The 26402-nt window shown below is 67.5% G+C and overlaps 1 protein-coding gene across 4 annotated transcripts in view; it reads right to left on the minus strand.

Annotated features, from left to right (window-relative positions):
• Positions 1-4356: 4356 nt before the first annotated feature.
• NCKAP5L (NCK associated protein 5 like) overlaps positions 4357-26402 on the minus strand; it is a 28048-nt gene continuing 6002 nt past the window's right edge. For 2 of the 4 annotated variants that reach the window (XM_039515135.1, XM_039515136.1), the window contains exons 2-14: positions 24177-24375; positions 16801-16871; positions 15929-16039; positions 15105-15173; positions 14928-14966; positions 13824-13943; positions 13059-13172; positions 10017-12574; positions 8972-9131; positions 8794-8872; positions 7952-8263; positions 7320-7462; positions 4357-5849 (exon numbers count right to left, since the gene is read on the minus strand). In XM_039515135.1, coding sequence (XP_039371069.1) covers positions 5610-5849; positions 7320-7462; positions 7952-8263; positions 8794-8872; positions 8972-9131; positions 10017-12574; positions 13059-13172; positions 13824-13943; positions 14928-14966; positions 15105-15173; positions 15929-16033 — 3939 coding nt within the window. In that variant the 5' untranslated portion in view covers positions 16034-16039; positions 16801-16871; positions 24177-24375 and the 3' untranslated portion in view covers positions 4357-5609. Of the gene's footprint in view, positions 5850-7319; positions 7463-7951; positions 8264-8793; positions 8873-8971; positions 9132-10016; positions 12575-13058; positions 13173-13823; positions 13944-14927; positions 14967-15104; positions 15174-15928; positions 16040-16800; positions 16872-19289; positions 19425-24176; positions 24376-26402 lie in introns of those variants that run through there. The other 2 variants (XM_039515134.1, XM_039515138.1) reach the window with 2 other exon arrangements.

The following is a 26402-nucleotide window of genomic DNA, read 5'->3' on the forward strand; positions in this document are numbered from 1 at the left end:
ACCCCGGCCTTTCATTGAGCCGCAGCCAGGGCCAGAGCGTCTGGCCGGGTTCGCTCTGGTTCTAGCCGGCAGTGGGCCGTTCCCAGGAGCTGCACGCCCGGCAGTGTCTGGATCCACCGTGGACTCGGCTCCTAGAACCGCTTCGGTTCCAGCTCCGGGGGATGGGGGCTTGGCTGGCCTGCCCAGGCCCTGTTGTTTGCATATCCCCGGCTGCCCTGGCCCCCAGAGAGAGATTATTAGTCACCCCCACCCAGCAGAGAGCAGGCCGAGTTGCTCCCTGGCTAGGCTCTGTCAGTAACACGGCCCAGCCCGCTCCGCTGTCATGTAACATCCCCTGGCTCGTGCTGGAGCCGACCCCACAGCGCCCTGGCCTCCAGCACCCCGCTCTGCAATGGACAGTCTCCCCTCACCCCGTCACGAGGCTGCTGAGTCATCCCCCAGCCAGGCGCCCTCTCCCCAGCTGGGAACCCCGGATGTTTTTCCGAAGCTCCATGTTTCTCCCTGGCTGACGGGCCCTTTTCCCCTCCCCTGAGGCCAAACTCCACCTCTGCTTGCTCGGGATAAAGGAGTCGCGCGCTCTCGCTCGCTCTAGAATCAGTGCCAAGAATCACAATGTAAGAAATAATCTACTTTTAAAGAGACGTCTAACAGGTTTTAATACCGTAACAAGTGTAATTATCTCTCTCTCGTTCCATCAGTTGACAGCCCTGGCTGCGTTATCTAACTCATACTGTGAAGATAAAGGTGTTTTGATTCAGAAATATGAAATCTCCATAGTCTTACTTTGTACAAAAAAATAAATAAAAATCCTCAAACTTTAACCTTTACAGCCAAGGTGTCTGCTCCTTCTTTGGGGCCAAGCCACACTCCTGCCTCGGATGGGAGTGGCTCTAGGCCGCCCCACAGATCTCGGTCTCAGGCAGAGCTGATCGGCCGCACGGTACAGGTGGGGGAGGCGGCGCAGTGCTGGGAACTGGACTGCTCACATCCCAGCCCCGTGGCCAGAGCACAAGGCCAGCCTGCCGCTGAGTAGCCAGGGGAATATTTAGGGCAGACTAAGGTGCCTTAGGGTTGGGCAGGGAAAGATGCGGAAGTGAGGGTCCTAGAAATGCCCCCGTGCTGTGGAGCTACACACAGACCCACCCACACACACACATCCCGCGCGCGGGGTCTCTGCATGGAGGCAGTCGAGTCTCAGGAATAACCAGGGGTGTGGCTAGGGAAGTGCAGGGGGGGCTGCACTCGCTGCGTGCCCTGCTGAGACGAGGGATGGGGAACCCAGGGCCAGCCCCAATCCCGCCCCCATTTCTGTGTTCTCTGGGGGCTGATCTCTACCACCCACCCTCTGCCTGCCCCAGCTGCGGGTCAGGCGTGGGGATGATCCCAAGGCAGCCTCTCTTCCCCTTCCCCAAACCTGCTCTGCCTTCTCACCCACCCCGGGCCTGGGCCGGGCGGGCCCCCAGCACTGGCAGGAGCTGGCTGGGGGGTGGGCCGCAGCATGGGCACTCTTAGGCGGGTGCAGACGGACTCCATCTGCCAGGCGAACAGGACTGGTGCCCTGCGGAGCACATGTGGGTGAGAGTGGCGAGGGAGACGGCATTGAGCAGCCACCCTGGCCTAGCCACCACCTACAGCCCATGGCCCTTCTCACCCAGGAGGGGGCTCCCAGCCTGAGAGCCTGTTCTCCCCTAAAATCCCCTGTCCTGTTTGACTTCATGCCCACGCCATGCTGCTGTGCCTCCAACCACCCCAGATGCAGCTGCATTTCAGCAGGGGCTGAGAAGCCAGAACTCCATAGACACTGCATTTCAGGGGGTTTACGGGTAGGGACAGGTAAAGCGGAGCCTGGCGCTGGCTTTTTACACCCCCACCCCCAAGAGCCCTTTGCCCAACAAAGCACTTTAGACAATTACCCCCCTGGGCGGCTCCGGAGACGGGGAGGGGGCCAGGGAGAGGGAGCAGTACAGCCAGGACTCGGGGTGGGGAGGGGAAACGGCCCAAGCCGAGCTCCAGGAGTCCCGTCTCCCTCGCCATGGCAGGGCTCCGCATCGGGCCCCAGGCCCCCCGGCTGTGCCCCTACAGGCACCAGCCAGCTGGCTCCCCACACGTACCTTACGGTGCCTGCACCTCATCACGCGTCGCGCAGGCCTGTTGGAAGCTGGGACCCATCGTCCGCCTCGTGCTGGTAGCATCACCGCTGGGAGGGAACCCTGCTGGGGCCATGGGGGGGGCACTTAGTACCCCTCCCACCCCCCACGCCAGGAAGAACGGGGGCCAGAAAATGCCGCCCCCGCTGCTAACACCTAGCAAGCACCTCGTCCCCTCAACGCAGGCTGGGGGTGGGGCCAGGCCAGCCCCTCACCCGGGAACGCCTGTTCTCCCCCAGCACGGCCCATAGCCCGGCCTGGCTGCCGGAGGGGCACCAGCCCCAACCCTGGGCCCACATCCTGCTGCACCACCTCTGGGGAGACCCCCCCCACTGGGGGGGGGGAAGTGTGCTCTTCAGAGCCGGCCCTGCGAGGCAGCTGCCAGAGGGGAACTGGGGCATTGGGGGGAGGGGCCCCAAGGGCTCATCAGGATTTTGGGGGGATCAGAAATCCCCCCCCCCGACCTACCCGGAGTGGGAGGGGCCCTGGGAGGAGAGTGATGCAACTGCCCTGCAACCCGTGCCGCTGGCCCGCGGCTGGCACAAGGGGGTGCTGCAGGTTTGTGCCTGGAGCCGGGGGGGGGGGCGCTGGCACCCTCAGCCCAGCCCTAGTGCGGAGGGGGCGCCGTCCAGCCCCACAGACCCCCAAGCCAGCAGCTCCCTGGGCCATGCCATGCCCTCCACCCTCGGTCACTCTTCACGTGGGATGCCAGTGACTGCTGGGGGGGCGGGGGGCCTGCACCGCTGGGGGGCACAGTGCTCGGGGCCTGGCGCAGCGGAGCCTGGGCTATGCAAATAGAGCCTGACCAGGGAGCCCTGCTACCCCCCAATCCAACCCCACGCCTGCTCTGCCGCAGAGGGGGGCCGAGCCCCCCAAGCACGGACCAGGAGAATGGCTCTGGGCACTGGAGGCTCAGGCTGCCAGCCCAGATCCCGCACCCCCTGCCTGGCCCCTGACTCTGCCTCCCAACCCCCAGCCTGCATTCTGCAAAGGCCGGGCGCTGCCCCCACCCCCCAGCTGGGACATCACCAGTGGGGCCTGATCTTGCGAGGCAGCGGCGGGGGCCTCATCTCCTCCCGCCACTCCGAGAGCTGCCTGTGGGCGGCTGCATGGGCCGGGTCGGCCCCCCCGAGGCTGCCGGGGGCCAAGCAGAAAGGGGCCTGGCCCCTCCGCGGCAGGGCCACCATGGCAACCAGCGGTTGATTATAATCGTGCCCCTCGGAGGCCCATTGATTTGGGAAAAGTCACCAGCGATTTGCCCTCCCACAGCAACCAGCCCATGTCAGGCCCCTGCCCCCTAGCCCTGACCCGCACCCCCACTGACACCGCCTTCACCCCACTCAGCCGTGTCCACTGGCACCTGCTCTCCCCTTTCACTCTCCACCGTCATCGCTGCCTGCCTGGCGTCTGACCCGGCTCCGATGCCAAACAGCCGCTGCACCCTGCTCAGAGGTGGCTGCCTCCCAGTGCTGGGTGAGCAGTGTCCCCGGACAGCGGTCGATCAGTTCGCTGGGCTGGTGACGGATCCTCTCCCTTCGGGGCGTCTCTCTCCCATGGTCCGGTACCACGGCTGGAATCGCTGATGCCGCAGCAGCCCTTCGACGTCTGCATGGCAGGACTGGGCTTCCCAGGTGGGCCCAACGCCCCCTTTCTCGCCTGCCCTGCACGTGGGGGGCAGCCCCGGTGGCCAGTCAGCGTCTGTGGTACCCGCCCACAGCTCTGAGGAGGAAGGGCCCAGCCCCCGGGGGTGAAGCGGGACGGCCTGACTCCCACCACGCCCCATGGGCGCCAGGTCTGGAGCGGGCAGAGGGGATCCGTTAGATTCACACTGAGTCCATCACGGCCCCTGTGCACCGGCAACAAACCCGGCCCCAGCAGGCTCCTCGGCCATTAGGGCCTGGGCTGACTGCACCCTTCGGGGGGCCGGTTTAACACAGGCCTGGGGGCCAGTGGGACTGAACCTCCCACCCGTCCCTGGGTTGCTCAGGGGCTTGTGGAACCCGGGAGGGCTTGTAGGGGTGTGCTGCTCTCTGCCCCCTTCCACGGGCATCTGCAACGGCATCCAGCCAACCTGGCACCGCGCCCTGGGGACTGACTCCTGCCCCGCCTGGCAGGAGCTGCAGGGCCCCGTTCCTGCCCCCCCACCCCCAGCAGCTGGTGGGTGGGCAGGGAGGGGACGGGAAATCACACATTAATTCAGCCCCGCTCTTAACCTTTTATTGGCAGTTTGAAGGGAGACCAAGGCAGGCAATAAACAGCTGGATTCACAATAACTTAGATAAATAAAACAACGTGGGAGGGCGGCGTCATTGAATAAAAAACCCAACGGGAAGGCGAGAAAGGGAAGTGGGGCTGGGGAGGGGGTCTGTACACGGCAATAGCACCATTGGAGAGAGCCAGGCGAGGGGCACACGGCCACGGGACCGGGAGACCGACCCGAACACAGAAGACAAGGGGCGGGAGCGGGAGCCGCCGGCCTGGCCCCACGGCAGCTCCAGGACCCAGCTGGGGTCAGCTCACAGGGTCTGCCCCCCAGCACCAGTGGAGAGGAACGACCCAACCTGGCACTGAAGGGACAGGGGGGTCGGGGAACATGTCCCATTCCGCGACTCCAGTAACAGGACGGCTGGAAACCCTTGCGCTCCAGCCACTCAGCCCTTTTTACTCCCGGGGAGACGGGGGCTTAGGACTCCTGGTTTCTACAGCATCGACTCACGCCACTCGGCGGCACCCACCCCTCCAGCACAGGCCCATAGCTGGTGCATCAGAGGAAGGCAAATCTCCCCCTTCCCCATGACGAGCCTGTGGAACTCACTGCCACAAGAGATTGAGGTGTAGAGCAAAGGGACCGGACAGTCAATGCAGCAAGAACAAGAGACCGTCCAGTTACCTGAGAAGGGCACAGCGCCCCCTGCTGGACAGACTGGTCAGGCCCTAGCCAACAGGGGAGACCCCTCCCCACCGCAGGGCGTCTTGCACCTTCCTTGGCAGCGGCTGGCTCCGGGCCCTGGTGGAGACTGCACCCGAGGGGCCCCTGGTCCAATCCGCGTGGGGAGGGGGTTCAGAGGTGGGGAGGGCGGCGCAGGAGCCTGGCTCCATGCGGACGTCCCCAGAGCTGAGACGACAGCGCAGACAGGCCCTGCGACACCAGGGAGGAGCCCGGGGCCCTGCCCAATGGCTGGGGGCTGCGTCCAGGGGGAGGCAGCTGCTCCGGCCCCTTGGAAAGGGGTCCAGGGTGGAAGATGTGGTGGTGGCTCCTCTGTCGGGTGGGGGGGGACGGACTTGGTTTGAGACACCTTGGCAGGATTCTGCGGCCCCGGTGCCAGCAATGGGCTCTGGACGGCCCCAGTGCCGGGCTCCTGAGGGGTGGGGGCAGCACGGGGGGAGGAGGGGGCAGGCAGCTCTTCCCCCTCCAGCACCAGATGATCCCTCCTCCCGCGAAGGGGGGCTCCGGGGCACCCGTTACCCTTGGCTCCCGCAGGAGGAGAGGCTGTCGTAGAGCGAGTCACTGAGCGATTCCGAGTTCTCCAGGCCCGGCTGGCCCTGCCCCGTGTCCCTGGACTTCAGCTCCATGCTGCCCTCCTCGCCCACGTCAGAGGCACTGGGCGTCCGGCTGGCGCTGAACGCCTGTGGGGAGGGGGGCGGCAGGCGGGGCCCGTCCGAGGAGGCTCGTTTCCTCTCGGCGGTGCTGTGCGCGGAGCTCTGCAGGGACAGACACGGGCGTGAGAGAGCCGTGCGGCAGGGGTCCGAGCCTCGGGGGGAGAGTGAGCTGAAATCAGCAGGGGGACCCATCAGCAGGGGGGAACTGTCACCTTCCCCCCCGCCCCCGGCAGACGCCGCTCAGGGACAGGGAGCAGAACAACCCGGCCGGCTGGGAGGTCCCTGCACGTCGGCACAGCCCTGCCTGCAGTCCTCAGAGACAGGCCTGGATCGAAGATTTGTGAGGCCTGGGCAGTACGGACATTGGGGTTCCCCCTTCTGTACCCCCATCCCCCAGACCCCAGGATGACCCTTCTACCCCACCCCCCCAGTGCGCCTCCCATCCCACCCTGCACACTGATCCCCGAATGCCCCCTCACGTCCTGCCCCACAATACCCCGAATGCTTCCTATCCCACACAGTCCCCAGCCACCAACCCACACATCCCAGCAGCCCCGACATCCCTCCCGTTCACTGCAGCCCCCCAACATCTCAGCCCCTCTGTCCCCCTCTCACCCCTCCCCCTGGGCCAGGGCAGCTCCTCCTGGCCCCAGCCCTGCTCCACATGCTCGGCACTCACCCGGTGCAGCCCCCCCTCTGGCATGACAGGGGCGGGGGGGGCAGGGTTGTGTCACACAGCCGCTGAGTCTGGGGTTTCCCCCCACAAGGGCCCTGAGTGCACGTTGGTTAATCCAGGCTGGCCGCCAAACGGCCCTGCAGCTCCCTGCACGTGTGCAGGGCGGTGCCAAGCTGCCATCTGCTCCACAGACACTGCTGCTCCCATGGCAGCGTGCCCAAGAGCCTGGGAATTCTTAGCCCAATCCCCAGCCCTTGTCCCTGCCAGCTGCTGCTGCCTCCACCCCAGAAGTGGCTGCATCTCAGTGGGGTCAAGGGGCCTCCCATAGTGAGTTTCTTTTGGATCCTTTCTCAGGAGAGAAGCAGGAGTGAAATTCCATCCCCCATGGCGCCGACCCCGATGGGACAGGATTGAGGCCAAATCCTGCCTGTGGCTGGGCGCCCCCTGCACTGTCCAGCGCCACTGCACAAGGTCACACAGCGCCCTGGCCGCGTCCAGCCCTGCGCAGCTCAATGAACACACCCAGCCAGCCTCCCATGGCAGCCTCGCCCCCATTGCAGCTCAGCTGTGTGCCAGTGCCCAGGGGCTGGCCGAGGGGCCTGGCAGGGGAGGGTTGGGGCACTGGGAACATCCCAGGCTCCTCCTGGCTGCCCACCCCGGCACCCAGCGGACAGCCCCGACCCCGGCACAGCTGGGCCAAGACCCTCGGCGCCACCAGAGAGCAGGCAGGTCTCAGCGCCGCCACCCCCAGGGCGGTGACGCTTCGGGGCAGCAGGGACCGGTGCGTCCCTGGGGCGAGGCCGTGGGTCCAACGGGCAGGACCGCGCTGCCCACGCCGACCAACCCTCGGGACTATCGCGCCCAGCGCCCCGCCCCCGCCCTGGGGGGCTCCTTACCCCGGCCAGCCCATGCAGCCCCTCCAGGTCCCGGGCCGTGCACAGGAAGGGGTCCGCGGAGCCGCCGCAAGCCTTGGAGTTGGGGAAGGTCCAGTTCTTGCTCTGCTGCACTCGCCGCGCTCGGCCGGGTTCCAGGCGGGGGTCTGGCGCCAGGAGGAAGGCAGTGGGGAGTTAGCAGAGGGCGACCCCCCATCCCCCACGGGGTCAAGCTGGGAGGCGAAGGTGGGCAGGACGGACTGGGGTGAGGGTTGGGGTCGCTCCAGTCCTGTCCTAGCACCCCCCTCCCAGGCCCCTGGCCCCGAGTGGGCAGCTCAGCTCAGCGCAGGGCGGGGTGGGGCGGTTAAACCCTCTGGTAGAGGGGAAAATGGGCAGGGTCCGGCCCTGGCAGCGCGGGAGACACACGGGCAGAGAGGTTACCTGCCCGTCGCCTGGCCCTCCAAGGGCTCCGCCATGGCCAAGCTGGGGGGTGCGTTTCTGAACCGCGGGGCCGGAGGTCCCAGCAGGGTGTCTGGAACCAGCGCGGGTCTCCATTGGCATTACTGGTGCGAGCGTGTCTCCCCCGCCCCACGCCCCCAGCTCGCTGGGCCCAGCGGAAGCCCCCTCCCCACCCCGCGGCTCGCCTGGGTCCAGACCTTCGGGGCAGACTCTGTGGCCGCGCAGGCTCGGGGGCGGCTCCGCGCCGGCCAGCACTCCGTGGAACGCGGGCATGCTCTGGTGCTTGCCGGGTGCCAGAACGTCCTCCGCGCTGGGCACCTCCCTCTCCAGCGTGCGGGCCTTGCGGGGGACTCTGCTGCCGCCGGGGGGCTGCCCCGGGGCAAGGCTGGGCAGCGGGTCCAGGCTGGGTTTCAGCTTGGGGAGGTTTTTACTGGGAGCCCCACTGCAGTAGTCGGGGGGAGGGAAGGTGCCGATGCCGCTGTCCAGGGTCCGTGTCAGGGAGCCACACGCTGTGAGCAACAAGGCCAGGGTGGAGTCAGCGGGCCGGGCTAGCCCAGACGGGCCTCCTGGAGTCCCTCCCCGCAGCCCATCTCAGAGCACAGGTCCCTGGCTGAGTCCTGTCTCTAGCCCCGCCCACCTCCACTGCCACGCCCCCTCCTGCCTCCAAGCTCCGCCCACCGCCAGCAGGCCACACCCCCCAAGGACATGGCAAGTTACCCAAGGTGGGGGGGGGGGTCCCTGGCTGAGTTATGCCCCTAGCCCTAACCCTCCACTGCCACGCCCCCTGACTCCAAGCCCCACCCACCACTGGCAGGCCACACCCCCACCCAGACTTGGGAACGGAACCCAGGAGTCCAGACCCCCAAACTCTCAATCACCAGACCCCCTGCCTCCCAAACCACCCGCTCGGCCACAGTCTGGGCCGATAACTAGCCTGGCCCAACCCAGAGTTTGTGCCGCTGAGCCAGGAGGCTCCAGGGCTCGGTACAGATCGGAACCGCGACCGCTCGTGGCATCGGGCAGCCTCCTGTGGGGTCACCTGTGAAGTGCTGGGAGTTCACTGACTCGGCCAGGCTGTCGTCCGACGGGATTTCCTCCCGGAGCTTCGAGTCAGGGCCCTTCAAAGGAAAGGAGATGAGAGAGACGGATAACCACGGCGCACCTCCCCTCTGCCTGGCACAGAGCCCAGCCATGGCCAGGCTGGGGGCGCTCCCCACCTTCTCGGGGGTCTCCTCACAGCTCCGCAGGTGGCCAACGATGCCGTTCCGCGGGGGCCGGAAGAGCCTGGGGTCTTTGGCGTCATGCGAGACCCTCTGGAAATCCCGGAGCTCCCTCTTCTGCTCCAGCCGGCTCTCGTAGGCTTCCTTCCCGTCCACCCTGCAGAGATGAGGATGTGAGCCGCCGGGGGGCCGACAGGACAGACGGCTGGACCCCCAGAGCCAGAGGGGCAGAGCCCCTTCCTACAGGCATACACAGCTCTCCCTGGTCTGGGCTCAGGACGACTGGCCCTGAATGAAAACCTCCCCCCCCCCGCCCCCACCCTCAGCACGTCTGAGCTTGGTGCGTGATCCCCATTCACAGAGGGAGAAACTGAGTCACAGAGAGGGCTCAGGAAGTCTCTGCCAAGGCTGGGAATTGGAGCCAGGAGCCCTGACCCCACTCCCCCTGCCCTAACCCACTAGACCCCACTCCCCTCCCAGAAATAGGAATAGGACCCAGGAGCCCTGACCCCCAGCCCTCCTCCCCTGCTCTAACCACTGGACCCCACTCCCTTCCCAGAGCCAGGGATAGAACCCAGGAGTCCTGACCCCCGCCCCAACCACTGGACCCCACTCCCCTCCCAGAGCCAGGGATAGAACCCAGGAGCCCTGACCCCCAGCCCTCCTCCCCTGCTCTAACCACTGGACCCCACTCCCCTTCCCGAGCCAGGAATAGAGCCCAGGAGCCCTGACCCCCAGCCCCCCCCCGCTCTAACTAGTAGACCCTGCTTCCCTCTCATAGCCAGGGATAGAACCCAGGAGCCCTGACCCCCAGCCCTCCTCCCCTGCTCTAACCACTGGACCCCACTCCCTTCCCAGAGCCAGGAATAGGACCCAGGATCCCTGACCCCCAGCCCCCCCCGCTCTAACTAGTAGACCCTGCTTCCCTCTCATAGCCAGGGAGAGAACCCAGGAGTCCTGGTGCCCAGCACGCTGCCTAGTCACATACACTTCTGTTTCCACCCCTGCTGGCATCCTCTCGCCCTGCCCCCCCGCCCAGTACCTGTTCAGCAGCTGCTGCATGAAGTTTTCAGCCGTCACCTCCTGGTACATGACCTGGAGCTCGTTCTGCGTCTGCTCCATGAGGATGCCGCAGGCGTGGGGCCGGCCCTTCTCCAGCGCCAGCCCGTTGATGAAGGCCTTCTCCGCCTCCAGTGCCTTGCGCAGATCCTCCGCCTTCTCCATCAGCTTGGAGATGTTGAGGCTCTCTGCCTCCAGCTTGCAGGCCGCCACTTTCCCCTCCCGGCGCAGCGGCGAGGCGCCCCCGCCCCACTGGAGCCCCTCCGGCCGCCGGCTCAGGGCAGGCAGCTTGCTCCGGCGCAGCCCGAACCAGCTGGCGATGCCACTCGAGTTCTTTGGCTTCCCCTCACCTGCCAGCCCCTTGTCCTGGCCCTGCCGGCGCAGCACATTCTCCTCGATGCCCTTCATCACCTTCTCCTCGATGGCCGAGTGCAGCGCGGGGCGGACCGCGGGCAGCGCTCGGCCAGGCAGGGGCGGGGCCCTGGCACACTCGGGGGGCTTGCGGCCCGCGCTGGGCGGCGGCGTGAGGGGCGGCTTGGGGCCACCGGGCCTTGGCTCCTCTGCAGGCGGGCGGGGAGCCCCAGCCTTGGCCGGCGCCTTGGTAGGAGATTTGGAGGGCAGCTTGGTGGGGCTCCCATGGGGGCTCTTGGCGCCCTTGGCCGGGGGCACCGGAGGGGCTTTGGGGGGGTTCCTGGGGCCCAGGGGGGTCCCCGCTGGGCACAGCGCCCCCGGCTGGCGGGCTTTGGCGGCGTAGTGCTTTGAGGAGCAGGTCTCAGCCTCCAGCCGGGAGCCCACCGAGCCAGAGTAGCACCGCCCGGCGGGCTCCCCGCCGTGGCACTGCTCCTGGTGTTTGAGGCTGCCGCCTGCGCCCGGCCGAAGCTGTGCCCTGGCCTCCAGCACCTCCTCGCAGGGCCGGCCTGGTGCCCTGGCCTTCCCGGGGCAGCTGTTTTTCTCCGGGCCCAGCGCCTCCTTCCGCTCCCCGGCCTCGGCACCCTTCAGCTTCCCCAGTGCCGACAGACGCTCCTTAAACGGCAGGTGTCCCAGCTCCAGCTGCTTCTTCCCAGAGCTGTTCCTAGGCCGCCTGGGCCCGGCAGAGCCCCCAGCATTCCTGCGGGCGGCCGGCGGGGATTCAGCGCCGCGCTCCCGGCCCTCCTTGGCAGGGGCATAGGGGCACAACTCCGGCGGGCAGCGCGGGGCATCTGGCCTGGCGCCTTGCGACGGGGTGGAGTGGGAGCCCTTGGGCTGCTCCAGCGGAGAGGCCAGGCCGCCCACCGACAGCTCCGAGACATTCTCGTAGTCATGGGGCTCCGGGAAGTGCACGGCGGCCTCGGCCGTCCCGGGGGCCAGGTGTCTGCCAGCCTTGGGGGAGCCCTGGCCGCCGGCCCCAGGGGGCAGGGGGCAGGCGGGCACCGCGGGCCCCTCGGGGGAGGCCCTGCGGCTGAGCACGGGCGAGGGGCACGGCTCGTAGTTGTTGCTGCGGCAGGGGATCCTGGAGCTCCGGGTGAGCTGGGGGCTCAGGCGCAGAGGGTTGGGGCCCTGCGGCTTCTCCCCGGGCGTGGGCATCTTCAGGAACTTGACCATCTTGGAGGGGGAGGGCAGGGGAAGTGCCCCGGCGCCCGGGGACACGGGGCCCGGCTGCAGCTTGGGCTTGCCCTGAGCCGAGGCCTGGCCAGAGCCCTTGGCACTCTTCTCGGGGGGCTCGTCTCCGGAGAGGCAGACGCTGACGTAGGCCTGGCGCTCCAGGGCCGGCTCCAGGAAGGGCCCCAGGTCCTGGCCGCCGGCGGCTGTGCCGAAAGCTGGCTTGTCTGCGCTGTCCTGGGCCAGGCCCGACGCCGGCTTCGTGGGCTGGCCCCTGCCCATGACCGAGAGGCCGGTGAGCATGTCCTGGCTCAGGGCCTTGGCCAGCAGCCCTGGCCTGGGGCTCAGCGCCCCTGGGGGCCCCTGCGGCCGGCAGGCAGCGGCTGGCTCCCCGTTGAGCGGGCAGCCCTGCTTCAGGAAGTGCTGCAGGTAGCACTCCGTCTCCTCCAGCAGCAGCCCCAGGTCCAGCTTCTTCTCAGGCAGGGAGCTCAGCAGGGCCTCGCCCGGGGGGCCCAGCTCCCCGTTCTCGTCGGAGGAGGAGGAGGAGCTGCCCTCGCTCTTCTGCTGGCAGCACAGTGGGGGGAGCAGCTGGGGGCGCCCCCCCTCGGCCTCCAGGACCCCCCCCTCCTCGCCCTTCCACTTCAGCGCCTCCTCCAGGCCATTCTGTGCTCGCAGCAGGCAGGACGGCCACAGCTCATGGGGGGCGGCCAGGGGCTCGGCCGGGGGTCCCTCCCCATTCACCGGCGACTCCGGCTGGCTCCGGCTGTCTGCTAGGACCGGCTGAAATTTGTGGGAGCCGGGCTCAGCGGGGGAGTGGTGGGGGTCCCTCCAGGGAGACAGATGGCAGGGTGGGGGGCACAGCAGGGGGTCCGTCTCCTCCAGCTTCCGCAGCACCTCCAGGATCTGTGCTTTCTTCTTGAAGAAGGGAGACAACGCCTCCATGGACTGAGAGCCGTACCCCACCTGGGGAGAGGGGCAGGAGAGGCCGTGAGATGCCTGGGGCCCGGCTCCCAGCTCCACCAAGGCCCCCCGATAATCCAGACCCCAGCCCGGACAGCGGCAGGGCCGGAGCACACCGCACCGGGGCTGTTTGCTGCGTCCCGGGGCAGCCAACAGGGGTAGGCCCAGGCCTAGACCATGGGGCCAGCTCCAGGGAAACAAAAGGGGGAGGGGGGGTTGGCTGCTTCTGCAGGGGGCTCTGGGTCTGGGGCAGCCACATGCCTGCAAGGGCCCTGCTCAGGCAGCGCCCGTCCTGCCACTACCCCAAGCTAGTGGCTGGAGCCTGTTCTCCTGCCCGCCCCCCCTGCAGCTCCCCATGTCCTGCAACGGAACCCACGTCCCTGCCCAGGGGGCTCGGGCCCGGCGAGGACAGCAGCTGCCCCCCAACGCCCCTCTCCTGGTCTATGGGCTGAGAGCAGCTGGGAGCCGGGCTGGGCGGGGGACATACCTCCCTCGGCAGGGCGCAGCGTCCCAGGGGCAGCGAGGGGGCCAGCTTCTCCACCGAGCCCAACTGGAGACTGGCTGGGGGGCTGCACACCGCGGACACCGGGTGCAGGGCCAGCTGGGGACGAAAGCAGGGCAGTGAGGGGCAGAGACGCCACAGGAGCAGAAGGGAAGGGAGCCAGGGGCCGGCGGGTTTCTCCCTCCGTCTCTGCCACCAGGCAGCAGGAGCTGCGGAGGAGAAGGCTCGCGGGCGGGAGGGAGGGAGGGAGATTCCAGTGGGACTGTGGAACCCACAGGGAGCCGGCTGAGGCATGGGGAGATCAGGCGACGAGGAGACGTCGGGGGGGCCCAGCTGTGGCTGAGAGGTGGCAAAGAGCAATCGCTGGGGGCCGGTGGGGAGCCCCGGGCGTTTCAGTGTCTCTCGTCATGACCCCGGCTCTTGCTGTTCATAAAGGCTCGTCCCCTGGTGCCTGCAGAGTTCAGCAGCAGACAGGGGCTGGGGAGGAAATGGGGTGGCCAGGAAGCGGGGACGAGGACGGACCAGGCAGTGGGGAGGGAGGGACAAGGCCAGACTGGGCGGTGGGGAGGGAGGGGGGCGGGGACGAGGCCGGACCTGGGGCAGGGCGGGAGGGGAGCAGGGACGAGGCCGGACCTGGGGCAGGGCGGGAGGGGAGCAGGGACGAGGCCGGACCTGGGGCAGGGCGGGAGGGGAGCAGGGACGAGGCCGGACCTGGGGCAGGGAGGGAGGGGAGCGGGGACGAGGCCGGACCTGGGGCAGGGAGCCGGTCGTCAGCTGCACCTTCTGCTGGAAGAGGTCGCTCAGGGTCTGGTTCTGGCGCTCCAGGTCGAAGACCCTCTTCTTCAGCTTGAGGCACTCCTGGCGCAGGTCCTGCCGGCCCCGGGCAAAGCAGAGTCTGTGGCAGCGCCCGGGGCTGGGGCTTGGCCCTGCACTCAGAGCCAGGCGCTGGGCCCCCTCCCCATAGGGTGCAGCCCCCACCCACACAGCCAGGCAGGGGGCTGCCAGGGTCCCCCAAAGCCGCCCTCCAGCCCACGGGACCCCACGATGCCGGCCCTGGGTCCCGGCCCGGCACACGGAAGGGGCTGGGCTCACAACCGATCCCCACCCGCGGGGCCTGGCCGAGCTGAGAGACGTGGCCCCGTGTCCCCACACGCCACAGAGCGGCAGCCGGGCACCGAGGCCTCCAGCGCCAACTGGCTACATCCTGCGTTGAAGGGTGGCCTCCGGGGTTCCAGTCCCAGCTCTGGTGCGGGGACTGGGGGGCAGGACTCCTGGGTTCCAGTCCCAGCTCTGGTGGGGGGACTGCGGGGGGGGCAGGACTCCTGGGTTCCAGTCCCAGCTCTGGTGGAGGGACTGGGGGGGGGGGCAGGACTCCAGGGTTCCAGCTCTGGAGGGGGGATCTGAGTGGGGCGGGAGGCTGTGCTGTGCAGTGGTTGGGGGGGGACAGGACTCCTGGGTTCTGTGCAGCTGGGCTAGGGAACACACCAGGTGGCGCAGCAGGCAAAGCGCTGGGCACCACGCACATCCCCCACCCCTGCTCAGGTCCCACTCTTGGGGGGCGAAGGTTGGCTGTGCTCCCCCAGGAGGGAGGCCCCGGGGGGGGGGGTCAGGAGGGGGGGCTGTGCTCCCCCAGGAGGGAGGCCCCGGGAGGGGGGGCCCCGGGAGGGGGGGGCTGTGCTCCCCCAGGAGGGAGGCCCCGGGAGGGGGGGGCGGGAAGGGGGGGCTGTGCTCCCCCAGGAGGGAGGCCCCGGGAGGGGGGGGCCCAGGAGGGGGGGGCTGTGCTCCCCCAGGAGGGAGGTCCCGGGAGGGGGGGGGCTGTGCTCCCCCAGGAGGGAGGCCCGGGTACTCACTCACCTTCTGGTTGAGCAGAGCCTGCACCACGTGGTTGGCAACCTGGAAAACAAAGCAGTCACGTGACAGCGGGGGGCGGGGGGCTGGAGCAGCAAGCGATCTCCCGCCACCCCCTCCGCCCCAGCCAGGGCAGCCCAGCGCAGGGGCCCGGCCAGGCAAGCAGCCCCAGGGGCAGGTCACCTCGTCCAGGCAGCGCTCATAGGTCTCCCTCTGGTTCTCGTTGGCCTGAGCCAGGGCCGAGTTCTCCGCCTGCGCCAAAGGAAAGAGTAGCAGGTCAGGGGCCCAGCTCCTCTGCCCACCCAAAACCCCGCCCCAGAGCCAGGCACCAGGACTCCTGGGTTCTCTCCCGGCTCTGGGAGGGGAGTGGGGGCTAGTGGTTAAAGCAGGAGGGCTGACAAGCCAGGACTCCTGGGTTCTCTCCCCAGCTCTGGGAGGGGAGTGGGATCTAGTGGTTAGAGCGGGGGGGACTGGGAGACAGGACTCCTGGGTTCTCTCCCCGGCTCTGGGAGGGGAGTGGGAATCTAGTGGTTAGAGCTGGGGGGGCTGGGAGCCAGGACTCCTGGGTTCTCTCACTGGCTCTGGGAGGGGAGTGGGGGCTGGTGGTTAGAGCAGGGGGGGAGGGCTGGGAGCCAGGACTCCCAGGTCATTTCCTCTGCCAGATTCACTGTATGACTTTGGGCAAGTCCCTGGCCCCTCTCTGCCCCAGCTGCCGTGGGGCTCTGGGAGCGCCTGGGAAGCTGCCTTGGACTGCGGCTGCGAGGGGAAGGGGGGGCGCTGTCCTTGGAACAAACCCTGCAGGAGGGAGCCTCTCGGCTCAGAGCTCACCAGCACTGACCCAGCCGGGCACCCCTCCCTGTGGGAGTCCTACGTGCACAGAGCGCCCAGTGCTGGGGAGAGCGCTGCTGGGGGGGGGGGGCTCCCCAGACGCCATGCAGGGCTCCTGGGGGGGCAGCAACCCTCTCTCTGGCCCCAGGGACACAGCGGGCTGGGGGCTCCCTCCACACCTCCAGCTCCCGCAGTCTCTGCAGCAGCTCCTGGCTGGTTCCCGGCTCGCTGCCGCCCTCTTCTGGCTTCATGTCTCCCCGGCCCTCGGCCACAGCTCCCGACATCGAGCCCTGCAGCACAAAGCGGGAGGCCAATGTCGGGCCAGGCACCCCCCAGTGGTGCGGCCCCTTTGGGGGAGCTGCAGGGCAGCCCCCTCTCTGCCCGCTCCTTCTCCCAGCACCCAGGATGGGCCCGCTTGGGGCAACCTCCCCCAGGCACCTGCACCAGGCTCGCCTCTGGGACCAACCCCAGCCCCCAGCAGACTCCCCTGCTGAGCGTCTGGCCCAGGCCAGAAGGGAGTCTGGGCTGCGGAAAGGCAGGAGCCTGGGGGAGTCACTCCAGAACACAGGGGCTCCTGCAAAGGAGGGTAAACGAATGCACAGGAGGACGAAGGAGGGTGTGTACACACACACGTGCGAAGGTGTGTACACACACGTGCAAAGGAGGGAGTGCACAGGTGTGTACGTGCGAAGGAGTGTACACACATACGTGCAAAGGAGGGAGTGCACAGGTGTGCACGTGCGAAGGATGTGTGTACACACACGTGCAAAGGAGGGAGTGCACAGGTGTGCACGTGCGAAGGACGGTGTGTACACACATACGTGCAAAGGAAGGAGTGCACAGGTGTGCACGTGCGAAGGAGTGTACACACACGTGCAAAGGAGGGAGTGCACAGGTGTGCACGTGCGAAGGAGGGTGTATACACACATACATGCAAAGAAGGGAGTGCACAGGTGTGCACGTGCGAAGGAGTGTACACACACGTGCAAAGGAAGGAGTGCACAGGTGTGCACGTGCGAAGGAGGGGGGAGTTCTCTCTCTCTTTCCTTACCTCGTTTCAGGGGCCTGACTCCAGACCCAGCAGCACCTTCCAGCCTTCCCTTGTCACCTCTGCCTGGTCACCTGCGAGGGGATAAACCCAGCAATGAGACTGGCCCCCCAGCTCTGCCTCTCCAGACCCCCACACCGAGACGGGGCCAGACCAAAGAGCCTGGAAGGCGGCGGGGGGGCGGGCTCCCCAAATCCCCAGGTGATCGAGAACACCAGCCCCGGGCAGGCTGCCGGGGAAGAGACTGACAAAGGAACGTCCTTGAAGGCCTCTGGAGCCAGGCATGATTAGCCGATGCCCCCTCCACCCCAGCGCGGGCTGCAGCTCATACCCCAGGAAACCATCACTCAGGGGAACGCAAGGTGCTGGGGGGGGACCCCACCACTGGGGGGAAGCGCTCGCACCTTCACCCCAATCAAACAGCCAGCCTGCGAACAGCCCCCTCACCAAGGGACCAAACCCACCGTCTGCATCCTCCTTCCCCAGGACCAGACACTGCACAGAGCCCGGTGCCCAAATGCTCCTCCAAGAGCAGCCAGCAGAAGCATTGACCCTTCCCCCTTGGCGTCCAACCCCGTCCTCTGCACCCGACCAGGGACATCGCCTCCCCGAGCCACCTGAAGGCTCCTTGCCCACACAGGCCTGGGAGCGAACCCTCCTCAGAGAGCCTGCCATGCTAGCCACAGAGGCAGGGCGATCGAGCCATAGGGGGAACAGAAGCCAGGACACCTGGGTTCCAATCCCAGCACCGCCAGACTCTCCTGTGTAAGTCGCATCACCGTGCCTCAGTTTCCCCATGCGTACAGCTGCCTACCTCCCACTGCAGCCTGGTTCCCAGGAGGCTGCGAGGCCTGGCTCAGGGGCTGGAGGAGCTCAGAGGAAAGGCACCAGAGCGGGGCCAGCTACTGGAGGGACAGGCCCTGCTTGTCTCACAGAGCCCATCCTGCTCCCCTGCCCCTGCCCCAGCCCCTCCTACAGGCCCCTGGGGTTGCTGGCCCGTCTGGCGCACACACAGCCCGTCACCGGGGCCTGCGGACAGGCCTGTGCCAAGAAAGGCACCGTCGCATCTTGGCATTGGTGCCAGTCGGCCCAGCGGGCGCTGGCGCGGCCCAGGGCCAGGGCTGCCTGGGGCCGGGCAGGGAAGTGGGCAGGTGGCACCGATGGCTCCGGCCCCACAGCAGCATCTTGGGGGTGAGAGCAAAGGAGCAGGGGCCTGGAACGGATCTGATCCTGCTACGAATCCTGCCCCCGCCGCGGGGGGTGAGGGGGCGAGGGGCCCCTGCGCGAGGCAGAATCGCTGGCTTCCCCCCGCAGGTAGACACAGCCGCAATGTCCCTTCCACCCAGCCCCCAGCCCACCCTGGCACGGCACCCTGCTCTCAGGGACCCTAGGAAACCCCCCAACCCCGTCACCCCCACAGGCGGCCTCGGCAGGGCACTACATGTAAACACGAGGTTCCCCCACCCAGGGAGCTTACAACAGCGGGCAGCACAAGCCAGACACCCCCAAACCTCCCCCCGACACACACCCCCTGCCAGCTCCCCATCTCTCACAAACCTCCCCCCAACACACACACCACAGCAGCCACCCAGACACCCCAAACCTCCCCCCAACACACACACCCTGCCAGCTCCCCATCTCTCACAAACCTCCCCCCGACACACACACCACAACAGCCACCCAGACACCCCAAACCTCCCCCTGACACACACCCCCTGCCAGCTCCCCATCTCTCACAAACCTCCCCCCGACACACACCCCCTGCCAGCTCCCCATCTCTCACAAACCTCCCCCCGACACACACCCCCTGGCAGCTCCCCATCTCCCCCAAACCTCCCCCTGACACACACACCCTGCCAGCTCCCCATCTCCCCCAAACCTCCCCCAACACACACACCCTGGCAGCTCCCCAGACACCCCAAACCTCCCCTGACACACACACCCTGCCAGCTCCCCATCTCCCCAAACCTCCCCAACACACACACCCTGGCAGCTCCCCATCTCCCCAAACCTCCCCAACACACACACCACAGCAGCTCCCCATCTCCCCAAACCTCCCCCGACACACAGCACAGCAGCCCCAGACACCCCATATCTCCCCCAAACCTCCCCCAACACACACACCCGGGCAGCCCTCATCTCCCCAAACCTCCCCAACACACACACCCTGGCAGCTCCTCATCTCCCCAAACCTCCCCAATACACACACCACAGCAGCCCCAGACACCCCATATCTCCCCAAACCTCCCCAACACACACCCTGGCAGCCCCTCATCTCCCCAAACCTCCCCAACACACACACCACAGCAGCCCCCAGACACCCCATATCTCCCCAAACTCATATACCAGAGCAGCCCCTAGACACCCCATATCTCCCCCAAACCTCCCCCCAACACACACACAGCAGCCCCTAGACACCCCATATCTCCCCCAACACACACACCACCGCAGCCCCCACCCCGATCCCTCGGCCCCGCCGCCCCCCCACGCACCCAGGCCAGGCCGGGCTGTGGGGCGGCCCCCGGCGGCCGCTGCTCCGTGCGGGGCCCCCCCGCGCTGCGGGTCCGGCTCCCCAGCATCCTCCCCGGCCGCTCCCGCTGCGGCGGCTCCCGGGCCGGACCCGCTATTGTTGGCGAAGAGGCGGCGCTGCTGCTGCTCCAGCCTCGGCGGCTCCCCCGGGCCTGCGGCTCCGCCTTCCCCGCCGCTACCGGGGAGGAGCCCGGCCCCCGCCCGCCCCGAGCCTGGGGAAGGGGACCCGGCCCGGGACCCCCAAACTGGGACCGCCCCCCACGAGCCTGGGGACAGGGGACCCCGCAGCCTGGGGAAGGGGACCCCCCAGCCTGGGGAAGGGGACCCGGCCCGGGACCCCCAAACTGGGACCGCCCCCCACGAGCCTGGGGACAGGTGACCCCCCAGCCTGGGGAAGGGGACCCGGCCCGGGACCCCCAAACTGGGACCGCCCCCGACGAGCCTGGGGACAGGGGACCCCCCAGCCTGGGGAAGGGGACCCGGCCCGGGACCCCCAAACTGGGACCCCCCAGCCTGGGGAAGGGGACCCGGCCCGGGACCCCCAAACTGGGACCGCCCCCCACGAGCCTGGGGACAGGGGACCCCCTGAACCTCCAAGCCTGGGGGAAGGGGACCCCCCAGCCTGGGGGAAGGGGACCCCTCCAAACTAGGAGCGGCAGGGGAGGAAGAGCCTCCCGAACAAGCTCCTCCAGGCCCCAACCACCTCCTCCCATCGTGGGGGAGGGGACCCCAAACTGCTCCCCCAGCCCCACTCCCTTGGATCATGGCAGGGAGGGACCCCCCAAGGGGTCCCAGAGGATGGGAGCTGCCCCCGGCTGAGGCACACACTCCCAAGCCCTCCATCTCCCCAGGGAGTGACTGCAGGTGTCCAGCTTGTGACCCCTCAGAGGGGCCTGATGTCCTGCCAGGCCCCTGCCCAGGGGTGGGCTGAGCCAGCAGAGCCCCCCGGGCCAGCACCAGCTGAAGCTGATGGGACAATGGAAACCTGCCAGGCCCTGGCCCGGCCTGAGGAGACAGCGAGAGCAGCTCTGTGCAGTGCCAGGGAGCGGAGCGGCTGGCGGAGGAGGGAGCGCTCTGGGCAGGGAGCGCCCTCCCTCGCTGGCCGTGCCTGCCTGTGCCCAGCACGGGGACGAAGGGCCCCACGGGTAGGCCTGATGCCCAGCCCGGGTTTTACGGGACAGTCCCACATGCCCAGGCCTTTTCAGCACTGAGAGGAAGAGCAGCCCCTGTGATAACGGCCGCAGGGCAGAGCAGATGCCACCTCAGGGTGCCAGCCTGTGCCTGGGACGCTCTCGGCTTGGCTGGCCAAGCGGCTCCAGAGACAAGACTGCAACAGAAACTGCCTCCCTGGCATCGTGCCCTGGGTCCTGACAGGCGCCAGCTGAGTGTGTGTCTGGGACTCCCGCGGCTGCGGCCTGCCCCGTAGCTGAGCGCAGGATACCGTGTCCTGGGGTAGGGGATTTGGATTCAGTTAATCAGGCTGGTTTTGCATTAGGACAGATTTGCACTGCTGCACGTCACAGGAGACGGCCCGGGTGCCCCACTTCCCGCTTCTGCCTCCAGACAGAACTTGGATGTGGGTCCGGACACGTCAGGCCACTGCCCTGCCACTGGTCACCCCAGTGCCCCATGCAGCAGGACTGGTAGCATCCCGCAGTGCCATAGTGCCGGGGTGAGGCAACTTACCGACCCTCTGAGCCAGCCCATGAGATCATCGTCCGAGAGCTGGGCCAGGGCCGCCCAGAGGATCCAGGGGGTTGCCGCCGAAGACCCGGAGCGGAAGAAGCTCCGGGGGCCTGGGCCCCGCGAGAGTTTTCCAGGGCCCCTAGAGTGAGTGAATGACCCCGCTCCAGGGCCCCTGAAAAACTCTTGTGGGGGCCTGGGGCAAATCCCCACTTGCCCCCTCTCCTCCCCACCCCCGGGCGGCCCTGGCTGGGAGCACCTGCTGGGACTCGGGGCGTCAGCCCCACTCCTAGTGAAGCTCTGAGCCCCGGCAGGCACCTCCCACAGGGCTGAAGCCCCCAGCTCCACCACCCTGCCGCAGGGGAGAAACCCGGAGCTCCCCCGCCCACCTGGGAATGGGCAATGAGGGGCCTCCGCGAGCCACCCCCGCCGTAGTGCCTAGAGCCAGGTGGGTGAGTGACAGGCCCTGCCCCCCTGTCTGGCACTGGGCCGTGAGCTAGGGGCGTGTCCAGCTCCTGGTACCGGTAACCCCCAGGGCAGCATCCATCCCGTGCCGCCCGTCAGCCCTGCCTAGAGACCCTGGCCCCGTTGCTGGAGACGTCCCAGGGCAGCCACCACAGTGCGACCCAGGCCCTGGCCAGCCAGCAGCAGATGGCAGCTTCCAGGCCTGAGCCTGATACAGCTTTGCCTGGGAGCTTTGCCCAGGGGGGAGGGCCTCGCGGGGCTGGTCAGAGAACACGGCAGGAGTTGACCTCCCAAGACGACAGGAGGGCGGGTGGGAAGCGTCCTAGCGCCCGGCCTGGGAGCAGCCTCCCTGGAGACGGAAGTGAGGACAGAATCTGACTCAGACCCCGGATTTCAGGCGACTCGCAGTGTTACACTTGTACACCAGAAACACTTCAGCATCTTCTCTCGTGCCCACCCCAGCCCCGGCCTGCGCGGCTCGGAACCAGGCAGGAGCGAAAGACGCCGGCTTCGACTCACCAGCCTGTTCCCTTGTCTCTTGGAACGTGAAACCCGCCCCCTGCGCGTGCCGTGGCGAGCTAACGGGGCGGCTCCGCGGGGGACGAGCGGGAGCGGCACACTGAACCCTGCATTGAACGTTTCCTAGCAAGGAGGTTTTAGGAAAGCCGAGAAGGGATCAGCCGGTGACTTCCCCCCAAAGCGCAGGAGCGAAACGGACGCCAAGGCCGAGCGAAACTGGCTCCAGGTGCCAGGCTGGGCGAAATGCAGAACGCGAACAGAGCGCACAGACGGGGACAAGAAAACTGGATTTCCCCCTTCCAGGGCAATGCTCTGGGCTCAGCAGAGGTGTCCCTTGAACAGAGCAGTCTCCAGGGGTCCCATGGAAACAGTTTGCCAGCATGGTGCACCTTGCAGTGCGCTTCAGTCACTCCTGGCCCTGATGTGAATGGCTGGGCAGGGTGCAGGAGACCCGGGCCCCTCCCGTGCCGTTTACCCACTGGAAAAGCACGTGGCCCCTCAGGTGCCTGAAGGGGAGCCAAGCGCCTTTGAAAATCTGCAGCTCCCGTGGCAGGTGCCGGGGTGGAGGCCAGAGGCAGGCTGGGCTGGAGCAGCCGCCAGCGCTGGGGGCAGTCGGTGCAGAGCCGTGAGAACGCTCTGGCTGGGGTTTATTGTAAGGGCTGCGTCACTGCTTTAAAATGAGGGTATTTCTACCCCCTGCAGCAGGCCAGACTCCCGCACAGGGAACAGAGAGCCTGATTCTGGGCCCCCCCCAGCACCCCCAGCTCTCCCATACCCAGAAAGTGCCTCCAGCGAGCGGCTGGGGTGTGCCTCTTGGCCAGCCTCGGCCAATCACACGGGACAGGGAGAGCGAGCGCAGAAAGGGAGTCGGTGGCTCGCTGGACCCAGGCGAGGTCACGGTTTGTGTGTACAGTTATAGCCCTTTCTCCCCCTGCAGCGCGCTCGCCCCATGAGCTCAAAGACTTCACAAACCTCCCAGAGACGTGGGGAAACCGAGGCACCGAGCTGTACAGCTCTGGCCTGGTTGCAGCAGGGGTATGACCTGCACCGGGGGCGGGAGGGTGTCACACCAACCCCCGCAGCCCCTGGCTGCCTCCCCTCCATCCCTGTCCCGGCACCAGTGCACGGACCCTTCCAACAACAGCTGCCAGCCTAGACGGGGTGAGAGCTCCTGCCCCGGCTCCCTTGCCACCTTTGGCTCTGAGCCCCTGGATCCTGGAAGGGGCAGGACGGTCCCTCCCTCGGGGCAAACCGCTGGGAAGGCCTCGCGCCCCTGCCCGCCTCTGGGGATTCCCGCCGGCTGCCTGTGGCCTGCAGCTGCCTCCTCCGCCCGTCAGGTGGCCCCCAGCATGGGCGAGCAGGGAGGCCTGGCAAATCCCCAGGGGCCGGTAACAGGCTGATCTGTCAGCAGCAGGCCCGAGGAGGAGGAACGAAGCCCAATAGCCGAGATTCCCAGTGAGGCTCAGGGATTGCCCCCCACCCCCCACCGATCGCCACGTAAACTCGGGCGAGTCACTTCACTTCTGTCTAGACTGGGGGTGATCATCCCAGGGCTCGGCGAGGTGAAGTGACTTATCCCTTACTAAGGCAGCAGAACCCAGGCGTCCTGGCCTGTCCCTGAGGCCCCCCTGCCTCCATCCTATGGCAATAGTCAGGCAGAATCCCAAAGTACAGCCACACCGGGGTGTGCGCAGAGGGGAGCCCGGGTCTGTTCCGACACGTCCCATTACACACGACGTTTTCGCACAGAGGGCAGAGTTTGCACACGCGAGTTTGGTCCGTCTACAGGCTCACACAGCGATGTTACATACCTCGCACATTCGCACAATGGCTTCTCATGCACACTGATCTTTTCACCACTATCACACTCACCCTCAGGCAGAGTTGTGACCCAGGACATGTGCCCTCCTCCTCACGCTGGCCACCCGCAACTTGCCTTGGAGATAAGGGGAACTGCAGCCGCTCAGCACCCCCCGGGGGTCAGGCTTGGGTATGGAAATGACATGCAGGGACTGTACCACCCACCAGGGAAAGGCAGCCACCTCTGGGCCAGAACACGGGAGCCATTTACCAGTGAGCTCCGAGACATCAGGACAGGAAGGGAAGAAGAATCATGCAGCTGATTGTGAAGCAAACGGAACTGCCCAGGGGGAATCTGAGCAGGGTACAGGAACTCCTCTTACCAGCGTCACCGGCGCGGAGCACCCAGGACCTCGGCCGGCCGCCGCCCTGGAGCGCGGGAGCTGCAGAACGCTGGTGTTTGACGAGGCTCCGCGCAGAGGAAGCGCCCTGGGCAGGAGTGGCTGTTGCCCTGCCTGGCCCAGGTTTGCCCAGGGCAGGACAGCTCTGGGGGAGGTTTCTCTGCTCCACTCCTCACGGCGTCTGGAAGGGGACAAGGATTGCGGAGATCGAACTGCTGGAGACTGCGCCAGGATGGGAGATGAACCAAAAGCAAACCCTGCCGCCCCCTCCCCCAAGCGGAGCCAGGACCAGACACAACAAGAGCAGCAAAAATAGCCCCGGAGTCGTCGCCGAGGATGTTAAGGGTTATTTATAGCTCACTCGCTGCAGCATGGACACACGCCCAAGCTGGGCACAGTGCAGCCAGGAGCTGCTCCGTGAAATACCCCCGCCCCGGGCTCCATCCCAACACAGGGGGGCCCCTCACAAGGACATGCTGCCCCTGGGGGGTGGGGGGAGCACACCGGGAAAGGCAGAGGCCTGGGGCCTGGGCCTTCCTTCGCCCCGGGAGGGCAGGGGAGCGACCCAGCGGCCAATGCTGCGGGTGTCAGAGTCACTGCACCATGATGCAGCTAGCAGGGGTGCTTGGTGCTCCGAGGAGTGGGGGGTGCACCTGGGGGGGGATGGGGGGGCGCAGGCTCTGCTGGGGTTGGACCTGGTTCAGGTCTCCACAGAGCGGCTCTGAGGAGAGCAGGGCCGCCCAGAGGATTCAGGGGGCCCAGGGCAAAGCGGGGGAGCTGCGGTGCTTGTACTCACCCGGCGGCACTCCGGGTCTTCGGCGGCGGGGGGCCCTTCACTCACTCCGCATCTTCAGCAGCACCAAAGGGCCCCAGACCCGGAGCGACCGAAGGCCCCCCCACTGCCGGAGACCCGGAGCGACCGAAGGGCCCCCCCGCTGCCGGAGACCCGGAGCGACCGAAGGGCCCCCCACTGCCGGAGACCAGGAGCGACCGAAGGGCCCCCCGGCACCGAAGACCCGGACAGCCGCCAGGCCAGGGCTCCCAGGGCCCCTGTGGGGCCTGGGGCAAATTGCTCCACTTGCTGCCCCCCCCTCCCCAGGCAGCCCTGGAGGAGAGGGATCCAGGGACCCCACCCAGGGGGGTCTCGTTCTGCCAGAAAGGCAGAATTGGGCCGCACACCCCCTGCCCTGCAGCCCCCTCCTTGCTGCCCAGAAGTGCCCAGGGGAAGGGGCGGTTTGCCATTAAAGACCCTTACCCACCCCTCCCTCCCCACTCTCTACCCTGGTGCTTTTAGCTTAGAAGCCCAGTGCTGAGAGCAGGCTGGGCGCTGGGAGCCAGGACTCCTGGGTTCTCTTCCCGCCCCTGATTCCACGTGTGACCTCGGCCACACTCCGTGCCTGTCGGTGTAACTGGTGCGAGAACCCCCCGCCCCCGCCCCCTCCTGCACTCTGCTGGGGAGGAGAGCAGCCCAGCGGGACCCAGGCTGGCAGTGCCACCAGGTGTATATGGCAGGGGCAGGGCCCCGGAGCTGGACGATGCAGCTGCCCTCATCTTTAATGGAGAGATGCAGCCTGCAGAGACTCCCCTTCCCAGCACGCAGGGCGCTGAGTGTGGCACTGTAGCCTGCTTAGGCCAGGACGGAGCCATGGATCTGGGACCTGCCAGGCAGAGCCCTGACTGAGCTCCCAGCTGGCGGCCCCGCGTGGGCCCGGCCCTGCTCCGCTCCGGGTTACAGAGCTCAGGGAGATCGCTGCTGGAGCCCGCGCCCGGGGTGGGGGTCCCGGAGCCAGAGGGGACGGTGCCAGCCCCCTCCCCCAGCCCCAGGAAACAGGAGAGGAAAGCTGGTCCGGAGGGGAAGTGAGGAGCTGTCTGGAGGGGAAGGCCCCCGCCTCACCCCAGAACAATGCCAGCCCCAGGGGCCCCAACCGGAGAATGGAGCGGGGGGGGGGGTCTGAGTGATCCTGCCAGATGGGCGACACAGGCCCACCCCAGAGCCCCTCACTCCCCACGAGCACTCAGGGGTGCGAGGTGGGAACAGCTTCCAGCCCCAGCCGCCTGCCAGGAGCGGGGCCGGTCGGACTGGGGACGCCAGGGCGGGCGAGTGACAGCAGGGCCGGGGTGTCTCCGGGAGCCCTTCCGGCCGCTGCAGGCAGGGAGGGGCCGCAGGGCGAGAGGCAGAGACCTGGGCACGCCGGGTCAGGGCTTCTC

The sequence above is a fragment of the Mauremys reevesii genome, linkage group 25 (genome assembly GCF_016161935.1).
Source record: "Mauremys reevesii isolate NIE-2019 linkage group 25, ASM1616193v1, whole genome shotgun sequence".
Lineage (NCBI taxonomy): Eukaryota > Metazoa > Chordata > Testudines > Geoemydidae > Mauremys > Mauremys reevesii.